This window comes from Malaclemys terrapin, chromosome 5 (assembly GCF_027887155.1).
Source record: "Malaclemys terrapin pileata isolate rMalTer1 chromosome 5, rMalTer1.hap1, whole genome shotgun sequence".
In the NCBI taxonomy this organism is placed as follows: Eukaryota; Metazoa; Chordata; order Testudines; family Emydidae; genus Malaclemys; species Malaclemys terrapin.
In genome coordinates, this window is record NC_071509.1 from 118,576,223 (window position 1) to 118,593,663 (window position 17,441).

General features: G+C 37.5%; 1 protein-coding gene across 4 annotated transcripts in view; it reads right to left on the reverse strand.

Annotated features, from left to right (window-relative positions):
* Nucleotides 1-17,441, reverse strand: part of WDFY3 (WD repeat and FYVE domain containing 3) — a 292,238-nt gene that overhangs the window by 119,228 nt on the left and 155,569 nt on the right. For 3 of the 4 annotated variants that reach the window (XM_054029390.1, XM_054029391.1, XM_054029389.1), the window contains exons 14-18: nt 15,973-16,056; nt 10,489-10,666; nt 8,683-8,897; nt 6,467-6,579; nt 4,095-4,326 (exon numbers count right to left, since the gene is read on the reverse strand). In XM_054029390.1, coding sequence (XP_053885365.1) covers nt 4,095-4,326; nt 6,467-6,579; nt 8,683-8,897; nt 10,489-10,666; nt 15,973-16,056 — 822 coding nt within the window. The remainder of the gene's footprint in view (nt 1-4,094; nt 4,327-6,466; nt 6,580-8,682; nt 8,898-10,488; nt 10,667-15,972; nt 16,057-17,441) is intronic. The other variant, XM_054029392.1, reaches the window with a different exon arrangement.

Sequence of the window (17,441 nt, forward strand, 5' to 3'; positions counted from 1 at the left end):
AAGAATCAGAGGGATTCATCCTAAATTCTTATTAGATTTAATACAAACAACTTCAACAGCCTTATTTTGTTAAACTCCACCATATCCACCTAAACAACTTACACTGTATATATCAGATACCTGGAGCACCTTTGAGTCAAAGTATACTTCTGCAGGGAAGTGAAAGTCAAGTCTATCGTCCTTTAAAAAGAAGTATTAATGGATGAACAGATTTCCTCTGTGGTGGCTGACGACATTTCTCAGGATGCCACTATGGAATGTGTTGAGTGTTCCCTGATCCTTTAAAGTAATCAGTTTATCTACAGATAAGTATTCTTTAGAGAGGCATCTGGCTAACAAGCTGTGGAGGATTTATATTCCTTCAGGCCCAAGTATTTAGGATGATAGGAAAGGAATAAAGTGTTTTCCTGGACTGGCAAGTTTTGACAAGATGTATTTCCACTGCTCTTCCCACATCTAGGATGCGCTGTGTTTCTTCTTTCAATCGCTGAGGCCTTGGGCAAACCGAGGGAAGACTGATTACCTCTGAAATAAGGAAGAGTTTATACTTTGGTAACAAATAACTTTGGAGTCCAAATAGCTACTGTGTCCTCATGTAAAACACAAGGGAAGATAGAACTACCTTGCTGGCTGAGATGGTTGTGCTGCCCTAAGAAACTTTCAATATAATGAGGTCACCTAGGAGAGAGACAAGCCAACCACGCATGTCTGACACTGCCTATCTTAAAGGCCAGCAATATGATGGTAGGTGGGTGGTAGTCTTAAGCCAGGTCTAAACAGTCTGGTGAAGAATACAGAAAAGCTGAATATCTGTTCTTTTGTGGTGGTGATTATTTTGATATTAGTAAGAGAATTGTACCAGAACAGTTGCATATGTTGAGGCCAGGAAAGAGGTTATCTAATTTTGTTCAGAACTTGACACCCAGTAGCCAAGCTTTGCAGTTCAGGTAATCTATGTCTGGAGGCAGGAGCAGGGCCTGGGATAAGAGATCCTGCCTACTGGGAAGGTGAACAAAGACCTCTTGGTTTGAGTAGCATGATCTCTTTGGCAAATCCTTGGTTAAGGAGAATGATCAACACACACCTGTCCCTTTCTAACCTTCTGAATCACTCTTCTTAATGATGGAGAGTGAAAGTGTAGACAAACTGGATTAGGACATCTGTGATTCAGGCCATCTGTTTCCCATAATCACAGTTCTGCTTCCCTGACCTGGGGAAAAGCAGCTTCACGTTTGGGTTTTTGGCTTGATGCAAATAGGTCTAGCTAGGGTAGCTCTCTGGATATTAACGGAATAATTCTTGGTTCAGAAACATTTTCAAGTTATCCACCTGCTGAAGACATAGCAAGTCTGCTTTTGTGTTCTGGTTTACCTTTATATGGATTGCCTTGGTGCAAGTTAGGTGACCTTCTACCTGCAAGAGAATCTGCATCATGTTGACCTTTACACTTGAACTTCAGGTGACCCACCAGTGGTTTACATATGTTAAGGTTGTGTTTACTGATTGAATCAGGATGTGCTTCCTTCTCAGGTGATCCTGGAAATCCTGAAGAAGCAACCTGACCAACTCATGTCTAAAACACTGGTACTCTGGAGTCTTAACCTCAATATCCTCTTTGCATTGTGCTCCAGGTGGGCTCCCCATACTAAAAATAACCCTTTGATCTGGCGAGGCCCCTGCGGAAGATGATCTAATCAGTGTATTGTCTAACATATATAAATGGGTCTCAGCTACTTAACCTGGCTCTTATCACTAATAACTTTATAAGCATTCTGGGACAGGGGGCGGGATAGCTCAGTAAGGGGGCGGGATAGCTCAGTGGTTTGAGCATTGGCCTGCTAAACCCAGGATTGAGAGTTCAGTTCTTGAGGGGGCCACTTAGGGATCTGGGGCAAAATCAGTACTTGGTCCTGCTAGTGAAGGCAGGGGGCTGGAATCGATGACCTTTCAAGGTCCCTTCCAGTTCTAGGAGATAAATTAATGGAGATATCCTATTTATTTAGAGCAGACCAACGATAATATTTTGTACTGATTGTGATATCATAGGTGAACCAAAGAGATTGATGACAAGATGTGACTGCAATATTCAGATCAACTCTTGACAGAGCCACTGAAACCTGAAAGGACTCCTGAAGAAATCACAATGATAGTAAAAAGCTAGAGTCATCATCCTGAATTTTGTCATCTTCTTTCAACTATTGTAGCCTCTCTAGGTCTAACATATTCTGGAACTCGGTTGAGCTTTTTTCTTATTATGAACAACAGAGTAGGGCAATGCGCACCCTTCATCTTGAGGGACAGGTTCTACCAGCTCTAGAAACTGCAAGATTGCATCCAGGATAGTTTAATTATATGTGCCTTGTGAGGTCGGAGTGGGGATGTAAAAAGGGAAGTGGAGCAGTCAAACTCCAGAATATCCATGATATACTCTCAATCCAACCTGTCCGAAATAAATTGGACCCAGGCACTTGATAATTGGGATATTCTGTCCTGTAGGCCTATTTCAGGATGGAGAGTTGGTTGCAGTCAATGATACAAACGATTAGGACTGGAAGGAGGGACTGAATCCATTCCCCAATCTGAGCTTCCCTCTGGCTTTCTGAATCCAAGTATTACCCCTGAAATAAGAAAGTTCTCCTTCTTTGGTAACTTTTTTCTTTTCTTTCTTTTTTTTTGGGGGGGGAGGACGAGGAGGGAGGGGAAAGATAAATGGTAAAGGAGCTACTCCTCTTGTCTGAAAGCCTGTAGTCCTTTCTGAGAGCAGCTTGTCCATGTAACTAGAAACCTTCTTGGCAAGCTTCTGGCTAAAGAGAATTCCATCTGAGAAATTAGAGACAATGGATTTTCTTTGAATAATTATCCACCATCCAGGGTTTCATTCAGAGTTGTCTGACTTGAGACTGCCTGGCAGTATTTTTAAGCCTGCGTTAGCTGACATGGATCTCACTGCCAGCCAAGTGGAGTCCACCACAAATGCAGAAGTAAGAGATATTTTCCTTACAAATTACTTGAATTCATTCATAGTGGTTTTGAAAGGGTCTGGCTCTTCACAAGACAAATATGAAAAATGTTTTAACTTCTTCTATCTTTTAAAAAGCAACCTAGGAGACATGTTTTTATTAGAAAATTGCTGAGTATTATAGCACCACATCTTAATCTTCCAAGCACTTAGGGTACATCTACACTACAGGGGGGAGTCGATTTAAGATACGCAAATTCAGCTACGTGAATAGCGTAGCTGAATTAGACGTATCGCAGCCGACTTACCCTGCTGTGAGGACGGCGGCAAAATCGACTTCTGCGGCTTTCTGTCGGCGGAGCTTACTCCCACCTCCGCTGGTGGAGTAAGAGCGCCGATTCGGGGATCAATTGTCACGTCCCAACGGGAGGCGATAAATCGATCCCCGAGAGGTCGATTTCTACCCGCCGATTCAGGCGGGTAGTGTAGACCTAGCCTTATATAAACACTAGCTGATCCTCACAAACATTCCCACTTACTAGATGGGGAAATGGCATCAAGGAGGTTAAGTGAATTAACAAAGGGTACAGAGGGAGTTAAGTCCTGTACACGGATCACACCTCTAATTACTGTGATCAAATTGTTCAACAATGATTTACACTTACTTACTCAATTTCCTTTTAAAAGTTGCTGCTTCAAAACAATTTTAGTTCTATTTCTACTTTGCCTATAATTCTCTAGTATATAACTCTCAACCAAATCCTTCCAGGTTTCAGGGTAGTTTAGGATAATTTTAGGGACACAGGCTTCATTTGAATCCTGGCAGCTGGCTTCTTTGTGCTAGTATATGCTTGTGTTTCTTCTTTATTTGAAAAGATCCCACCATGCACATGTAAATGATCATCTAAGTATTATCAGTGGCATCCACACTTCCACAGGTTATAAAAAGTGCTTCAAATTCATTAGTTGAATTCAGCATCCTTTGTCTGAAGGCACTGAGAATGTAGTTCTTTCTGTAGATTAATTGGTTTTGTTTTTTAAACTGCTCATTAAAAATTGCACACATTTCTTTGAAAGAAAAAAGAAATAAGATATTCTTTACAATACACTATTTGAAAGCGTGGCAAGACCTTACCCAAATCCTTCAAGAGATGTGTCAAATTCAATAAATGCTGGAGTAACTGACGATCCGTGAAGTCTGATATCATGTGGGGTTGTCATGGAGACCAAACACTTCACCCTCGTCAGGGGTACTGTGCTTCCTTCTGCTGGCTTTAGCAGGCTCCTGCTTATGCGGTAGTGGTTATCTTCATGCAAGCTGAACACGCTGTCAGAACCCAGACCCTCCATTGATGTGACCATACTACCTACAATAGAAGCCAAGAAAAAAAAATATATTGGCAGAAGAAAGCATTTTTTCAGGCCCTCATTTATTTATATACTTTTCATGCCCCTTTAACTGCAGTATGAGTGCTTAATAGTCATCAGCTCCTCTGTGAGTAGCATTACCCTCATTTTAAAGATGCTAAACTAAAGCAAAGAGATTAAATATCTTGCCCAAGGTCATCAGAAAGTTTGTGACAGAGATGGGAACTGAACCCAGATCTCATAAGTCCCTGTCCAGAGCCTCAGCCACAAGTGTCCCTTTACTTCCTCTCAGTTTTTCTGTTGAAACAGACTTCCTGATGCTCCCGTTCCAATACACTCAGGTTTCTTTTGGGTACTGAAGACAAAATGCAATTTTATTTTAAGATTGAGTAAATGAAAAGATAGTATTTTTCAAAGATTTTTGAAGTCTTTTCTGAATATATAAGTAACGTACTGCTAAAATAAGTTAAATACATTTTCTCACTGTACATTGTACAATATTACTGACCAGTAGTTTTTCAAATTATACCAAGATAACAAACTGAAGTTCTTACTACTACTACTAGAGTTACTTGTGTTAGTCTCCTGAAAATTTGTCGATTATGCATGTGCCTGTCATCCAACAATGCCTAGCACGTGCTACCAATAACAAATTTGAAGTATGCCAATGATGTAGACTATGTTGAGAATGAATTGATACAGAATAACATTCTCTATTATCTTTCATGTATCATCTAGGATGCAGAAGATAAATAATTTTCAGCAGAGCTAGGGAAGTATAAATGCCATTTTAAAAAGCACTGGTAAAACTTCATCTGGAATACTGTGTATAATTCTCGTCACCCTCTTTCAAGAAAAATGACTTGAAATTGGAACCAGTGCAGAGAAAGACCGCTAGAATGATCAGTGGAATGAAGAGCCTCTCTTTTGAGAGGAGGATAAAAGAGTTTGGTTTGTTTCACCTACCAAAATGAAGGCTGGGAGTGGATATGATTGCTTTCTATAAATACAACAAAGAGGTAAACATTAGGGAGGGAGAAGGGCTATTTCAGATAAAGGACAACGTTGGCAGAAGAACAAATGGCTATAAATTGGTCATGAAGAAATTTAAGATGGAAAATAGAAGCACGTCTCTAACCATCTGAGGAGTAAGGTTTTGGAACAGCTTCCCAGGAGGAGTAGCGGGGGCAGACAACCTAACTACATTTAAAATGGAGCTTGATACACATTTATGAATGGATTATATGATGCAGTGGCCTGAAGTGGGGATGGGTGGGGGCGAACGGGGAGTGGGAGGGAGAAGTGGACTCAGTGAGTCAGGATGTCCCTTCCAGTCCTATATTAGTATGTCAAAGACAATGAATAGTGAACAATTATATTCCTGAACTTCCTAACTATTAAAAAGATATACCACCAATTTAAAAACGAATCAGTTTTTAAAAACTGAATTGCAATTAATTTCATGTACCCTGCCAATTTCTATGGATTTTCAAATCACAATTTTTATTTTTGAAAAAATGTTTTTTCAATACCCCCTCATGCTCTCCCTCTCACCTTTTGCCATTTGAAAGACAGAGGAAAGCTGAAAATGTCCCTGATCCTGCAGTTATGATAGTGCACATCTTTACAATCACACTGAGTCCCACTTAAGCAATGGGAATTGTTTCAGGGATCTGAGTTAGTGCACCAATTGCATGGCTGGAGCCTAAGCAATTATTGCAGCAGAAACAGTGAAAGGTGATGATACACAAAGGGCTGTCACAAATACACAAAGTATCTTTGAATTACTGTAATCTTAGATGCTATTTGTAAAGATAAGATTAAAAATCAGAGATGAGTAATAGTTAAGTAGATGGTGTCCCTTAAAGTTATATACTCCTCACAGGATTTATTTATTTAGTAAGTTAGTTTAAGTGGTGACAGATCCCATACTGTTGTTAAGACCTTTTGTGAAAATAATGCTTTTTAATTATAATTGGATAGCTACTTTTCCCCTTAGTAACTAAAAAAACCCCATCAAATCATTCAGATTATTTATTTCATTATGTGTCAATGTCTCTCTGGAACTTTACCTATAAATTTTTATTAGCTATAAATCAGATTTGCCGATTAAATATATTTCTGATGTTGAACACTTACTTCTCATCTCTGGTTCATAGCTTAATGAGCTGGGTTTGTGCACTCGGTACAGTTTCAACAGCTTTTTGTCCCAAGCGCCACAATTCAAAGGATTTGCCAAACGTAAAAATTCCCTGGATAAGAGAGACAAAGAAATTATACAAAGCAAGTTGCTTACTTGTTTTCATTTTTAAAATCTGCAACCAAACACAAAACAGAAAATATTAAAACTATTTAAATAAAATATGAATTCCAAAAACAAATACTGACAGCAAGCAAAAATATTTTGATTCAAAACTATTTCTATTTTTAATTAACTACTGCATACACAATGTGTATGTGTGTGTATACACACACACACACACACACACACACGTGGTAAATTCACTCATTACCACAAAATGTTATGATTTCTAGTTATTTGTGATGCGATATTTTGTAATAAACCATTACATATTTTTGGATAACCACACTGCTAAAATATAGTAGTAAAAACATACATTCTAGTCTTTAAAGTAAGTAGACTTTTCTCTCAGATTTCTTTTTTTTCCTTTGTTTTGTGAAATTATAGCTCATTATACCCTAAAGATTTAAGTCACTTGTTGTTCTTCCAGAAAGGTACAAAATGGGCTGCACATTTTATCACCAATGTGCCACAATGTTGACAAAAGGACCACCTCAAGCAGACAAGAGCGTAGTTCAGTCTGCAGACCGATTTAAATCCTCGATCCCTCAGCTGAGAATACCGACTGAAGTTGTAGTTTCTGATGTGGATACACACCACTAAAAACCGGACTGACACTACATACCGCTTCTTACAACCAATCAACAATCAGACTGTAAACCAGTTAATCTCGGCTAGATCTGAATGGACAATCCAGCAGGGAAAAGTTCCATACGTCATTACTAGCCACCTAGTTAATTGCGTAACTTACCGTTTTCAATACTGCAGGCACTACTCAATCTATCCAAGATACTTTTATTATTATGGAGATATATCTATCTCATAGAACTGGAAGGGACTCCGAAAGGTCATCAAGTCCAGCCCCCTGCCTTCACTAGCAGGACCAAGTACTGATTTTGCCCCAGATCCCTAAGTGGCCCCCTCAAGGATTGAACTCATAAACCTGGGTTTAGCAGGCTAATGCTCAAACCACTGAAGTATTAAGCAGAGAACAAACAATATCAAATTCTTTTCTATTGCTGGCTTAGCCCTGGTCTACACTACAAACTTATATCTGTATAACTATGTCGCTGAGGGGTGTGGAAAATTCACATCCCTGAATGATGCAGTTATACCAACTCAACTCCAAGTGCAGACAGTGCTATGTCAATTGGAGGGCTTCTCCCATCAACACTGCTACCACTTCTCAGGGAGGTGGAGTACCTACACCGACAGGAGAAGCTCTCCTGTCAGCATAGGTAGTGTCTTCACTAAGCGCTACAGCTCTGTTAAGTGTAGACAAGCCCATAAGAAAGGTGTACTAGAACACCTGCATTAACATGGAGGTGGAAAAAAACTAACTTTAAACTGTAGCAATCACAGTGCATACTGTTACCAACAAGAAACGTCAGTGACCAGAGCTTGGTCATCAGCCTTTCAATGTGTTTTATTTTTCTCTCAGAAATCGCGTACATTACGCTATAGCAAATCTATTTTCACAAAGACCAGAAATTGTCACTAAACTATAGAGTAAGCCAGTAATAAAACCCCACCAACTAGAGAGGTTTGTCCTAGACATTTCTCCTTTCAGGCATCTCTTTCCCCCTCATACATAAATTAAAATAAAGAGCTAAAGAAAAGGGAAGATTTAAGTCTTATCTAGTTTAAGTTACTTTATACTGTTTAGAAAGTCTATAAAGAATCTTCTGTAACAGTGGCTACTTCTTTTTGGTTCTTTTCACATTTTTAACTAAGTTTTTCTTCCCTGCCAGCCAAACTAGAAGCTGTAAGGACATGTATTTCGACACTATAATTTAAAAACATCAGAAAGGCAGCTTAAATCTGAACATTGAAAAAATACTATATTCACAAGGTAACATTCTTATTAACCACAGCAAGGCTATATACAACAGGATCACTATCGAACACAAACAATCAGCTATTTTTTCTAATACTTTACTAAGAAATTGAAGTTGCTGAAATTGACCAACCAACATCATCTATACACCAAACTTTTTGACAGATTGGACCCACCCAATGTGAACATCAGTGACCTGAAAAAAATCTTTCTGACCTCAACACCATTGGCTCCAGTGCCTGAGAGGCCAGCCTTTCAAACATTCTCTGGAGTGGGGGGTGCAATGAATGGTCCTCATCAGCAAGAGCGGCACTACATCTCTGTAGAAGACGTGCATGGAGTCCAGCTTCACACATTACTTGCTGGTTTCTTTCTGTATGCACCAGGGATTGCAATATATTGGCCACTGCAAGCTGAAGATCCAATGCATGCTGCAAAATATAATAAATAAAAATACCCATGTACTAGAAGGGAAATAATTAGCACAGGATGTCCTGTAATGCAATTTTAAAAATGAGAAAAGAGAGTCTAATTTAAGTATGTTTCCCTTCTCTTTGAAACAGGACAAATAAATTAAACAATGCATTGATTAGAACTCTGCCAAGGAAATTTGCTCTGGTGCACCTGATGAAAAGAACTTCTGCTTTAAACAGAAGTGAGCAGACTTAGAAATATGTTCAACTTGCTTAGAAGTTTTATCCTTATCAGCTCTAAGCTGTTGCCAAAAACAGTCTTTCCCACATCATCCACTGTAATAAACTTTGTGCCATATGCAGCACATTTGTCGCTACAACTGTGAACACAAAAAGGCTTCCAAACTCAAAAGAGAAAAACAGCAAAATGTTGTCATAGCTATACATGCCTGACAGCTTTTGGAGCTTCATTTTGATAAACAAGGATCTGTGGAGTAAATATCTGAACTGAAATCTCTTTAAAATAGTTAGCAAAAATATCACATAAATCCTGTGTAATAAGATGAAGAATATATACAACTATAAAATATTGGGTTTTAATACTTTCTACACTGCTAAACTTAAAGATACCCTTAGCTGTTTCTAATGGAAGATAACAAAAAAAAAAAGTTGCCATACTGGATTAGATGACTAGTCTATCCAGTCTAGTGTCCTGCCTCTCCAGCATAATACAGTATCTAATGCTTCAGAAAGGAAAGCAAAAAATTCATAACACTTGCTAACACTTTTACTTTATGAGATTTAATCAAAAAGTAAAAGAGGACTAAGAACCAAAATGATTTATACTGGTGAAATAATTTTTTATGTAAGCAATTATTTATGATGCTCCTTCTACTCAACTGTATTGATTACCTTAATCTTACAAATGCAAGTATAATAAAAAGGACAAATAAAACTCATATTATACCGTAAACCTTTGCTATATTGACAAAAAGACATATATTTGGTCTATTATCTGAATTGTACTACACCAAAAAGCATGAGTAAAATAATCTCTCTACCAACAGCCATATTACTTTTACTACTAAGGATTTTTTCCACCTTTTTTTTTTTTTTTTTTTTAATAAATAAAGAGCATATATAAATGCTAGGTTGACAGTTTTGGAGACTGAAGTCCTCTTACATAACCACTAGAACATGGGTAGAAGGACAGCAGCTGTGCAAGCTTCCTCACACTACCCTTCCCATGTCTTTTACCCTGACCTAGGGGTAGGTTGGAGAGGAGCAGGGTGAAAGATTGTAGAGTCTGTGCCCATTTCCTTGAAATCTCTGCTGGTTCTTTCAGTAATAAAGGCAATTAGTGCCAATTATGCATATGGTCTAATTATGTAATCTCTTACTCTTTGATATCTGGACTACAATTAGCACATCTTAGGGGGCACTAAACCACCTCCAGCTATTAACTTTGATTTAATCAATACCTTCGTTCAATTCACTAATTCCTACACTAAATTTCAACTAGCAACAAACAGACAAGAGACACTGTAGCCTTTTACTATCCATTCCCCTAGTCAGATTCAACATTAAGGACTACAGCTTATTTGCTTACTTCTGGCTGTGCAGTTGACCCAACTGAGGCTAGAAGATCCAACATGGCGAGCATAGCTCCAGGGTGAATGATGACAGCATCAGAGCTTTGCAGCAGCGTGGGTCCTGTGTGGAGCTTCACATCAGCTATGTTTTTGGGAGGGTACACAGGTGGAGTTGAAACAGAATGATATGCATGCCTATAGGACAAGAGGAAAGAGAGCTTTTATTATACCCATTCACTATTAGCTCTGCACTTCTCTATTAACTATTGTAACATTCAACTTGTACATAGAAAATTCCCAATTAAACATGCCAGATGATTTCCTCTTCTTGAAATCACAAGTAGATATTATTCCGGGACTAGTAGGGAGAATTTCACTTCCATAATATGTTCCAGCTCCGGAACGCCACTTCCTGTTAGAAAAGAGATAATATCTCCCAAGAAAAATATATTTCCTCATAAAAATTTTCACTTCAACATAGAGTAGAATACATTACACACAATAGTATAAACAGTCCATAAATAACGTTTAGACAAATGTTTGGGACAAAATCAATTTTCATCATCCGTCACTCAGTTTTTCCCCTCTGTAACAGCTGCTTTGAAAACTCACTATTACAGAATTGAAGGCAATTTAAACAATTAACTCCCAAGATTATGAAGCTTGTTCCAACTATATACTTAGGCTAGCAGCCCATACGTTCTCACTCTCCCAATGAGTTCCTCTCAGCAACATTAGCATTACATGGAGCTTCTGTGATCCAAGAGGACTTCTGCAGGTTCAGCATGTCGACACTAGAGAACAGATGCTTTGAAGGCATAAGCAACCACTTATGTCTATAAGCCCATAACCGTTTTGCATTCCAATGAGATTCTCAGCAGTAACAGTTTCATGCCATACTTCTGGCGCCAAGACTATTGCAGATTCGGCAGCTTGGGCAGTAGGGCAGTTCAGAGAACAGATGCTTTGAGGCAATGATTTAGATGCTAATATTGCTCATGTGGGGCTTCTTTTCTTGACAAGACTGATAGTCATTACAAAAAATATGCAACATATGTATAGTATATGTGCATCTTCACATAGAATGTGGGCACAAAGCATAAATACTAGGTAACAATTTCTTTGCAGGTCACAATATTCCCTACTACTTTATAGATATCTACTTTTGCCTTCAGAACAGTCTTCAAAAAGAGCGCTATCATTTCTTTCTTGGAATGTGAGCCTTTAAAGTGGAGGAAATTGTTAATATTTTGATTCCTCACCGCCTGTTTAAAAAACTACGATATATTTCTTTATATGTGATAAATCAGGTAATTCTATGGTAAGGTTAAAAATTAGTTCAAAGACATATCCCTCCCAAGAAGTTTTGAATGCTGCCCAAACCACTTTTGAAAGTATTTTCACAAATTGTGCTTGACTCCAACCTCCATTTAAAAAAAAAAACATGGATCTCTAGTATGGCCAAGGCCCAAAACACAGTTATTTCAGGGTATTTTCTTATTAAACTAAGGGCTTGTCTACACTACCACTAAAGTCGATGTAACTTACGTTGCTCAGGATATGAAAAAGCAGCCCCCCTGAGCAACATAAGTTACATCAACTTAAAGCCATGTCTACATGGTCATGTCAGCAGGAGGCGCTCTCCCGCCAACACAGCTTCAGACTCTCATTGAGGTTGAGTAATTATGCCAACAGGAGAGCACTCCCTTGTTGGCATAGTGCATCTTCACTAGACATGCTACAGCAGCACCAATGTAGCGCAGTAGTGTACTAAATTAGCCCTAAATTAAAAATGTCTGGCAGTTTTATCATGTAAATGTTATTAATCTAGTACTTTTCTCCCTGGTTTAATAGGTTTCTCAATACTTGGATGATTTTTTGAGGTTAAAGATATGGGTAATTCTTTAGCTGATAACTTTTTTCTGCTTAATAGGAAAAGTCCTGCTTCTTTACAATAAACACTTGTAAGTCTCAAGTGTCAGAGTTCACAGGCATTTAATTTCTTAAGGATTACAAGTCCACATATAGTGTTATATTAAGACTTTTTGACCAGTATTTCAGAACGGATCCATAACTGAACTTCACATCAGAGTAATTTCAAAAAATATTTTTCCACAGAGTTTCAACTTGCCTAGAAATCATTCCTTACAGTACTGTCATATTCTGTGGCTGCCAACACCATCCTTTTGTTGTTGCTGTTGTTGTAATTTATATTACAGTAATGCCTAGAGGGCCCAGTCAAGATCAGGCCCATCATGCTAGGTTGATGTATAAACACAAAGATATGACCCCTGCCTCAAATTGCTTACAGTCTAAGATGACATTCAAGGTTGTAGGGAAAGGGATGCAATCAAACATATACTATTTTCTTCTTTGCATTATAGAAAGCATGAACTATCCCCATTTGTCCCTCAAACTACCAATAATTAATTGGATGATTTCCAGGTCTGGGTCTGCTTAAAATATTCAAATGTTCCTTTTCAGTTTTCTCTACAATGGATTCCTATTTCCAGAAGGCCACAAATACCAGTTCAAGAATACTTATTAGAATGGAAAGATACATTACAGCTCAGAAAAAAATATTACAAAAGGTATTCACTAAATTTGGTTGTTTCCTTTCCTATTTCACCTCCAGAACCTTAGGTACATCACACCTAGCTGTCTCTAGCACATATTTTTATAGTGGCCCTCTAGGAGAGAAGAAAAGAAAAAGACAATAGGAAAAAAGTTAATGTAAACAAAGAAAATATACAGGTCTTCCTAGACAGAGACAAGACTGAAAAAAGTCCAACTCAAACTTAAACTATTGGGTTTAATTATAACTATGTGTCAACAAAGATAAGCACAGAATCATAAAAATGCAGGCCTGGGGGACCTCAAGAGGTAATCCAGCCCAGCCCCTTGCTCTGAGGCAGACCAAGTACACCTAGACCATCTCTGACAGGTGTTTGTCTAACCCGTTCTTAAAACCTCCAAGGAGAGAGGATTTCACAACCTCCCTTGGAAGCCTATTCCAGTGCTTAACAATCTTATAGTTAGAAAGTTATTTCCAACAGATTTAGCCAAAATTGAGTAGCATTTGTTGCGGATAACCACTGTAGAAGTCTGTCTCAGAGTGACTGTTATCCAAAAGTTTTCTAAGTTAATGGATAAAAAATATTTGTAATGAAAGGCACATTCCCTTTTCTATTTGCCTTTTGATTAGGGTGTCAAGCCAAAAAGTGTTCCTCTGCACAGATCTGGCATCCTCTTGAATGAGATGACAGTTCAGATAATGTCCAGTCAGCTCTTCTACTTCTGAAATTCCCAGAAATCAAACTAGCACTAAAGCAATAATGCATGATCTAATCATACAGATGGCTGAAAGCACAGTACTTCTAAGCTACATAAAAACCACTGTGTACGTAACTAAACATTGACTAGACAAGTTATCTGTATTCTGTTTATACAAACAATAATATTTACGTGGCAACATCTTTTGGGTAAACAAGACTGAAAATCAGTGCACTGAATGTTTGTGTATATAATTAAGAGAGCTTAAAAACTGTATATAGACAGAACTTTTAGACATTTTTGTACATAGATAGCAAATAAATTTCTTTTGTTCATATAACGCCATACTCTGTGCTTGTTAGTCTGCTAACCTAGGATAAGTTATATAAACTAGATAGCAGAATAACAGACTATGGCAAGTGGGAGATCAGTGCAGGAAAAAGGAAATGTAAAGTGGAGAGAGAATACTGCTTTTGGAAGAGCATTTTGGCTGAGATTTTCAACAAACACAAGTCTAAACTTAGGCTCCTAATTAAGGAACTTAATTTAAAAAATGGTGATCTGCCACTAGTCAACCGGAGGGAGGTGCTTGGGAAAAATTGGGCATATATATACACCTAAAAATAGACTTTTTAAGAAACTTGGCCTTTATGTTTAATTATTTGTACCTGTTTTTATATAAATTGTTTCATATATTCAGTAAATTAGCCCAAGATGATATCAATCCTTTATGTGAATCATTTCTTGAACTTATTTGACAGAATATACATGACAATGGAAAGGCACAATTTGTTTACAAATCAAACATCTATAGAAAATGCATTCAGTTCTCTTAGCAAGTGTCTTCAATGTTAATAGCCAAACTAAATGATCTGATAGGTTGAACATCCTATCCTGATGCTTCTATTTTTTAAACATCCAAAGGACTGCCACATTTTCACTTTGGGAAGACTTAAAAAGATTAAAATATTTTTTTAAATTAATACTTTGGGCTAGCTACAAAGCTGGCACCTTCTTAGTCATTATCCTCTGGCGTCAGCTGCCCTTAAAAGCCTATGTTTGGCAGACTAAATGCATTCTACTGGCAAGATTGTGCTTTTTGCATATCTGTGAATTTCAAAAATTCAGTTTATAGGAGCAAGTAATGCCATTTACACTTAAGAGAATAGAACGATGCAGATGAAGAGAATACAAATCAGTAGTGGAATAGGTCAATCTTATAGGCAAAACACTAGGAGGTCTCCACAGGAAAGCTCTTTCTTTCAACATGCGCGAGAGAGAAATTAATTTGGCAGCAAACACTTCTCTCTTCTGTAACAGCGCAGTTTGCTCCTAAATGCCTTAGTATCAGAAAAGAAAAGAAATGACAGTCTGAGAGGTGCTAGATTATTAGACAGGAAGTCCCTTCCAAACCAATCCCAGAAGAATACCAACGAGTGACTGTGTTACTTCACTTAGCAAGGTGAAAAAAAGGTATTTTTGTGGTAATCTCCTTTACTGCAAGTATTGCAAAACAGGTTTTAAATGCAGATCTACTTCATTTTTTAAATAAAAGTATTAAGAAAGCATTAGCTGAGAAAAAGAAAACAGTGAGAAAGGATTTCAGAAATTGACAGTCTCAGAAATTTGGGAGATTTTGGACTCACTTTCCAAGCCATTTAACATTCACATGCCTCCACAGTTGTCAGTAGTATATGTTCCGAAGGGTTTATTATTTTCATTAAGCAGTAATTGTAGGCAATAGACATATCATAATAGTACTCCGTTTACTGATAAAGTAAAAAATATCTTTTCTGAGAAATTCATATGGGATTTTTTTTTTTTAAATGAATTTATCTACTACTGCATTCTTGGACTTGATCCCTGGGAGCTGTGTCTGTACCTCCTAGATGATTTCTTATAAAAATATTTGATTTGTTTTGAAGAGGTGCAAATTAACTGCTTTCAGAACTTAGCCATTTCTGTCTTGGATTTCACGTAACTTAGTGTTATGTACTAGAAGCAATTTTTAAACGTAACTGTAAAGTTGTTACATGATGCACAAATAAGTACCTTTTAGCCCACGAGCCACCTAATTCTTTTACAAGTTGACAAGTTGTTTTCCTCAAAGAACAAAGAAAGACAGACAGTACACACCCCGCCACAAAAAGCAGCTTGAGAAAAAAAGCAACAAGAACAGTGACAAGAGAAACCAGAAGAGAGATCAACTTCTCTTAAAGGATCAGTACCTTTTCCTGGACAAAGCTGGCGTACCCCAAGGAGAGGGGAGAGAAGTCTCATTTGTCAGGCAAGGAGGGATCTGTTCTGCACGACTACAGACAAAACAGACAGGGGTGGGATAGAGAAGTTAGAAAAGAAAAGGAGAGCCAGAAGCTTGTTAGTTTTACAATACCACTAACCAGTAAAAACCTTTATAGGATCCATCCTACAGAATCAGCAAGGACAACAAAGAATGCTACTGAGGAACATGCATCAGGTAAAACAAACAGACGTGCACCACTCCACAATAATTAGGGGAAACAATTTTTTTTGCTCATTACTCAGCAGATATGGTAATCTACACAATCAAACCAGCACATTAAAACATCCTTCAAGGGTAAGTAGAACAGGAATTGACAATAGGTCATTTCTGAGCAAATAAAAAAGTTTAACTTGTATTAGATGGGATTAAAATAATATTCTGAGAATAAACTCTGCAAAAACATGACCATCAGATGGTTTAAGAAAGGAAGAAAAAGTGTTGATTAAAGAGGAATGGAAAATAAAAGGAAATTAGAAAGGAATGCATTTGCAATGACACTAGCGATTTAGTTACCCATCCTTGATTCACCAGATTCCACAACTAGCCAATATTACAGCATGTATTGTATACATCACCAATTGGTTAATTCAAAAATGTTTCAATCAAATATTTCAAACAATTTTAATACAAAGTAACTAGGATTTTTTTATGCTAATTTCTTTCAAGATGAAGGGATACAGATTTGCTCTCTTACAACATTAAAGGCAGTAGGCAAAATTTTCAAAAACGAGAGCTTGAAGTTATGCTCTTAAATCCATATTTAGACACCTGAAGAAGTGCTCTGAGTTAAGGAAACCTGAGCACTCTGCAGCTCCTCGCTGACTTCATCAGAAGCTGCCAAATGCTCAGCATTTTTATTAGGTCTCTTATTTAGCTTCTTAAATATTACTAGGAACCTAACGCAAGACATCTATTTTTGAAAATCTTGCCCGACATATAGCACCTGGACATGGAACAGCAGCTTTGCGATTTAAGCAATGAAGCTTAAATCATCGCTGCACTATTAGTTTCTTTAAAAAAATGTTACAAGTGAGAACTTCCTTCAAAAATAAGTGTTATTTTGTAGGGGACCATTAAGAGGTATATTTACTATATAGGATTTTAAAATCTCAAGTAGTTAGCAGCCTCCATTGTCTCTAATGTTAAATAAATTTTAAAAAGCTAAATGGCAATTTCAAGGATGGCATCTCTACTGTCTAAAATAAATGTCATAACGATCAAATAACTTGTTTTTAGTGTTTCCCATTTTTATGGCAATCAGAAGTTGGTGTGTACTGCAAAGTAGCATATTTCTAATTTTATGATATTATGGACAAAGATCAAGTACTTATGGATAATAAAAATACTGGAGAAGCAGACTACTTGTTGACAGTTTTAACCCATCAAATGGTCTTA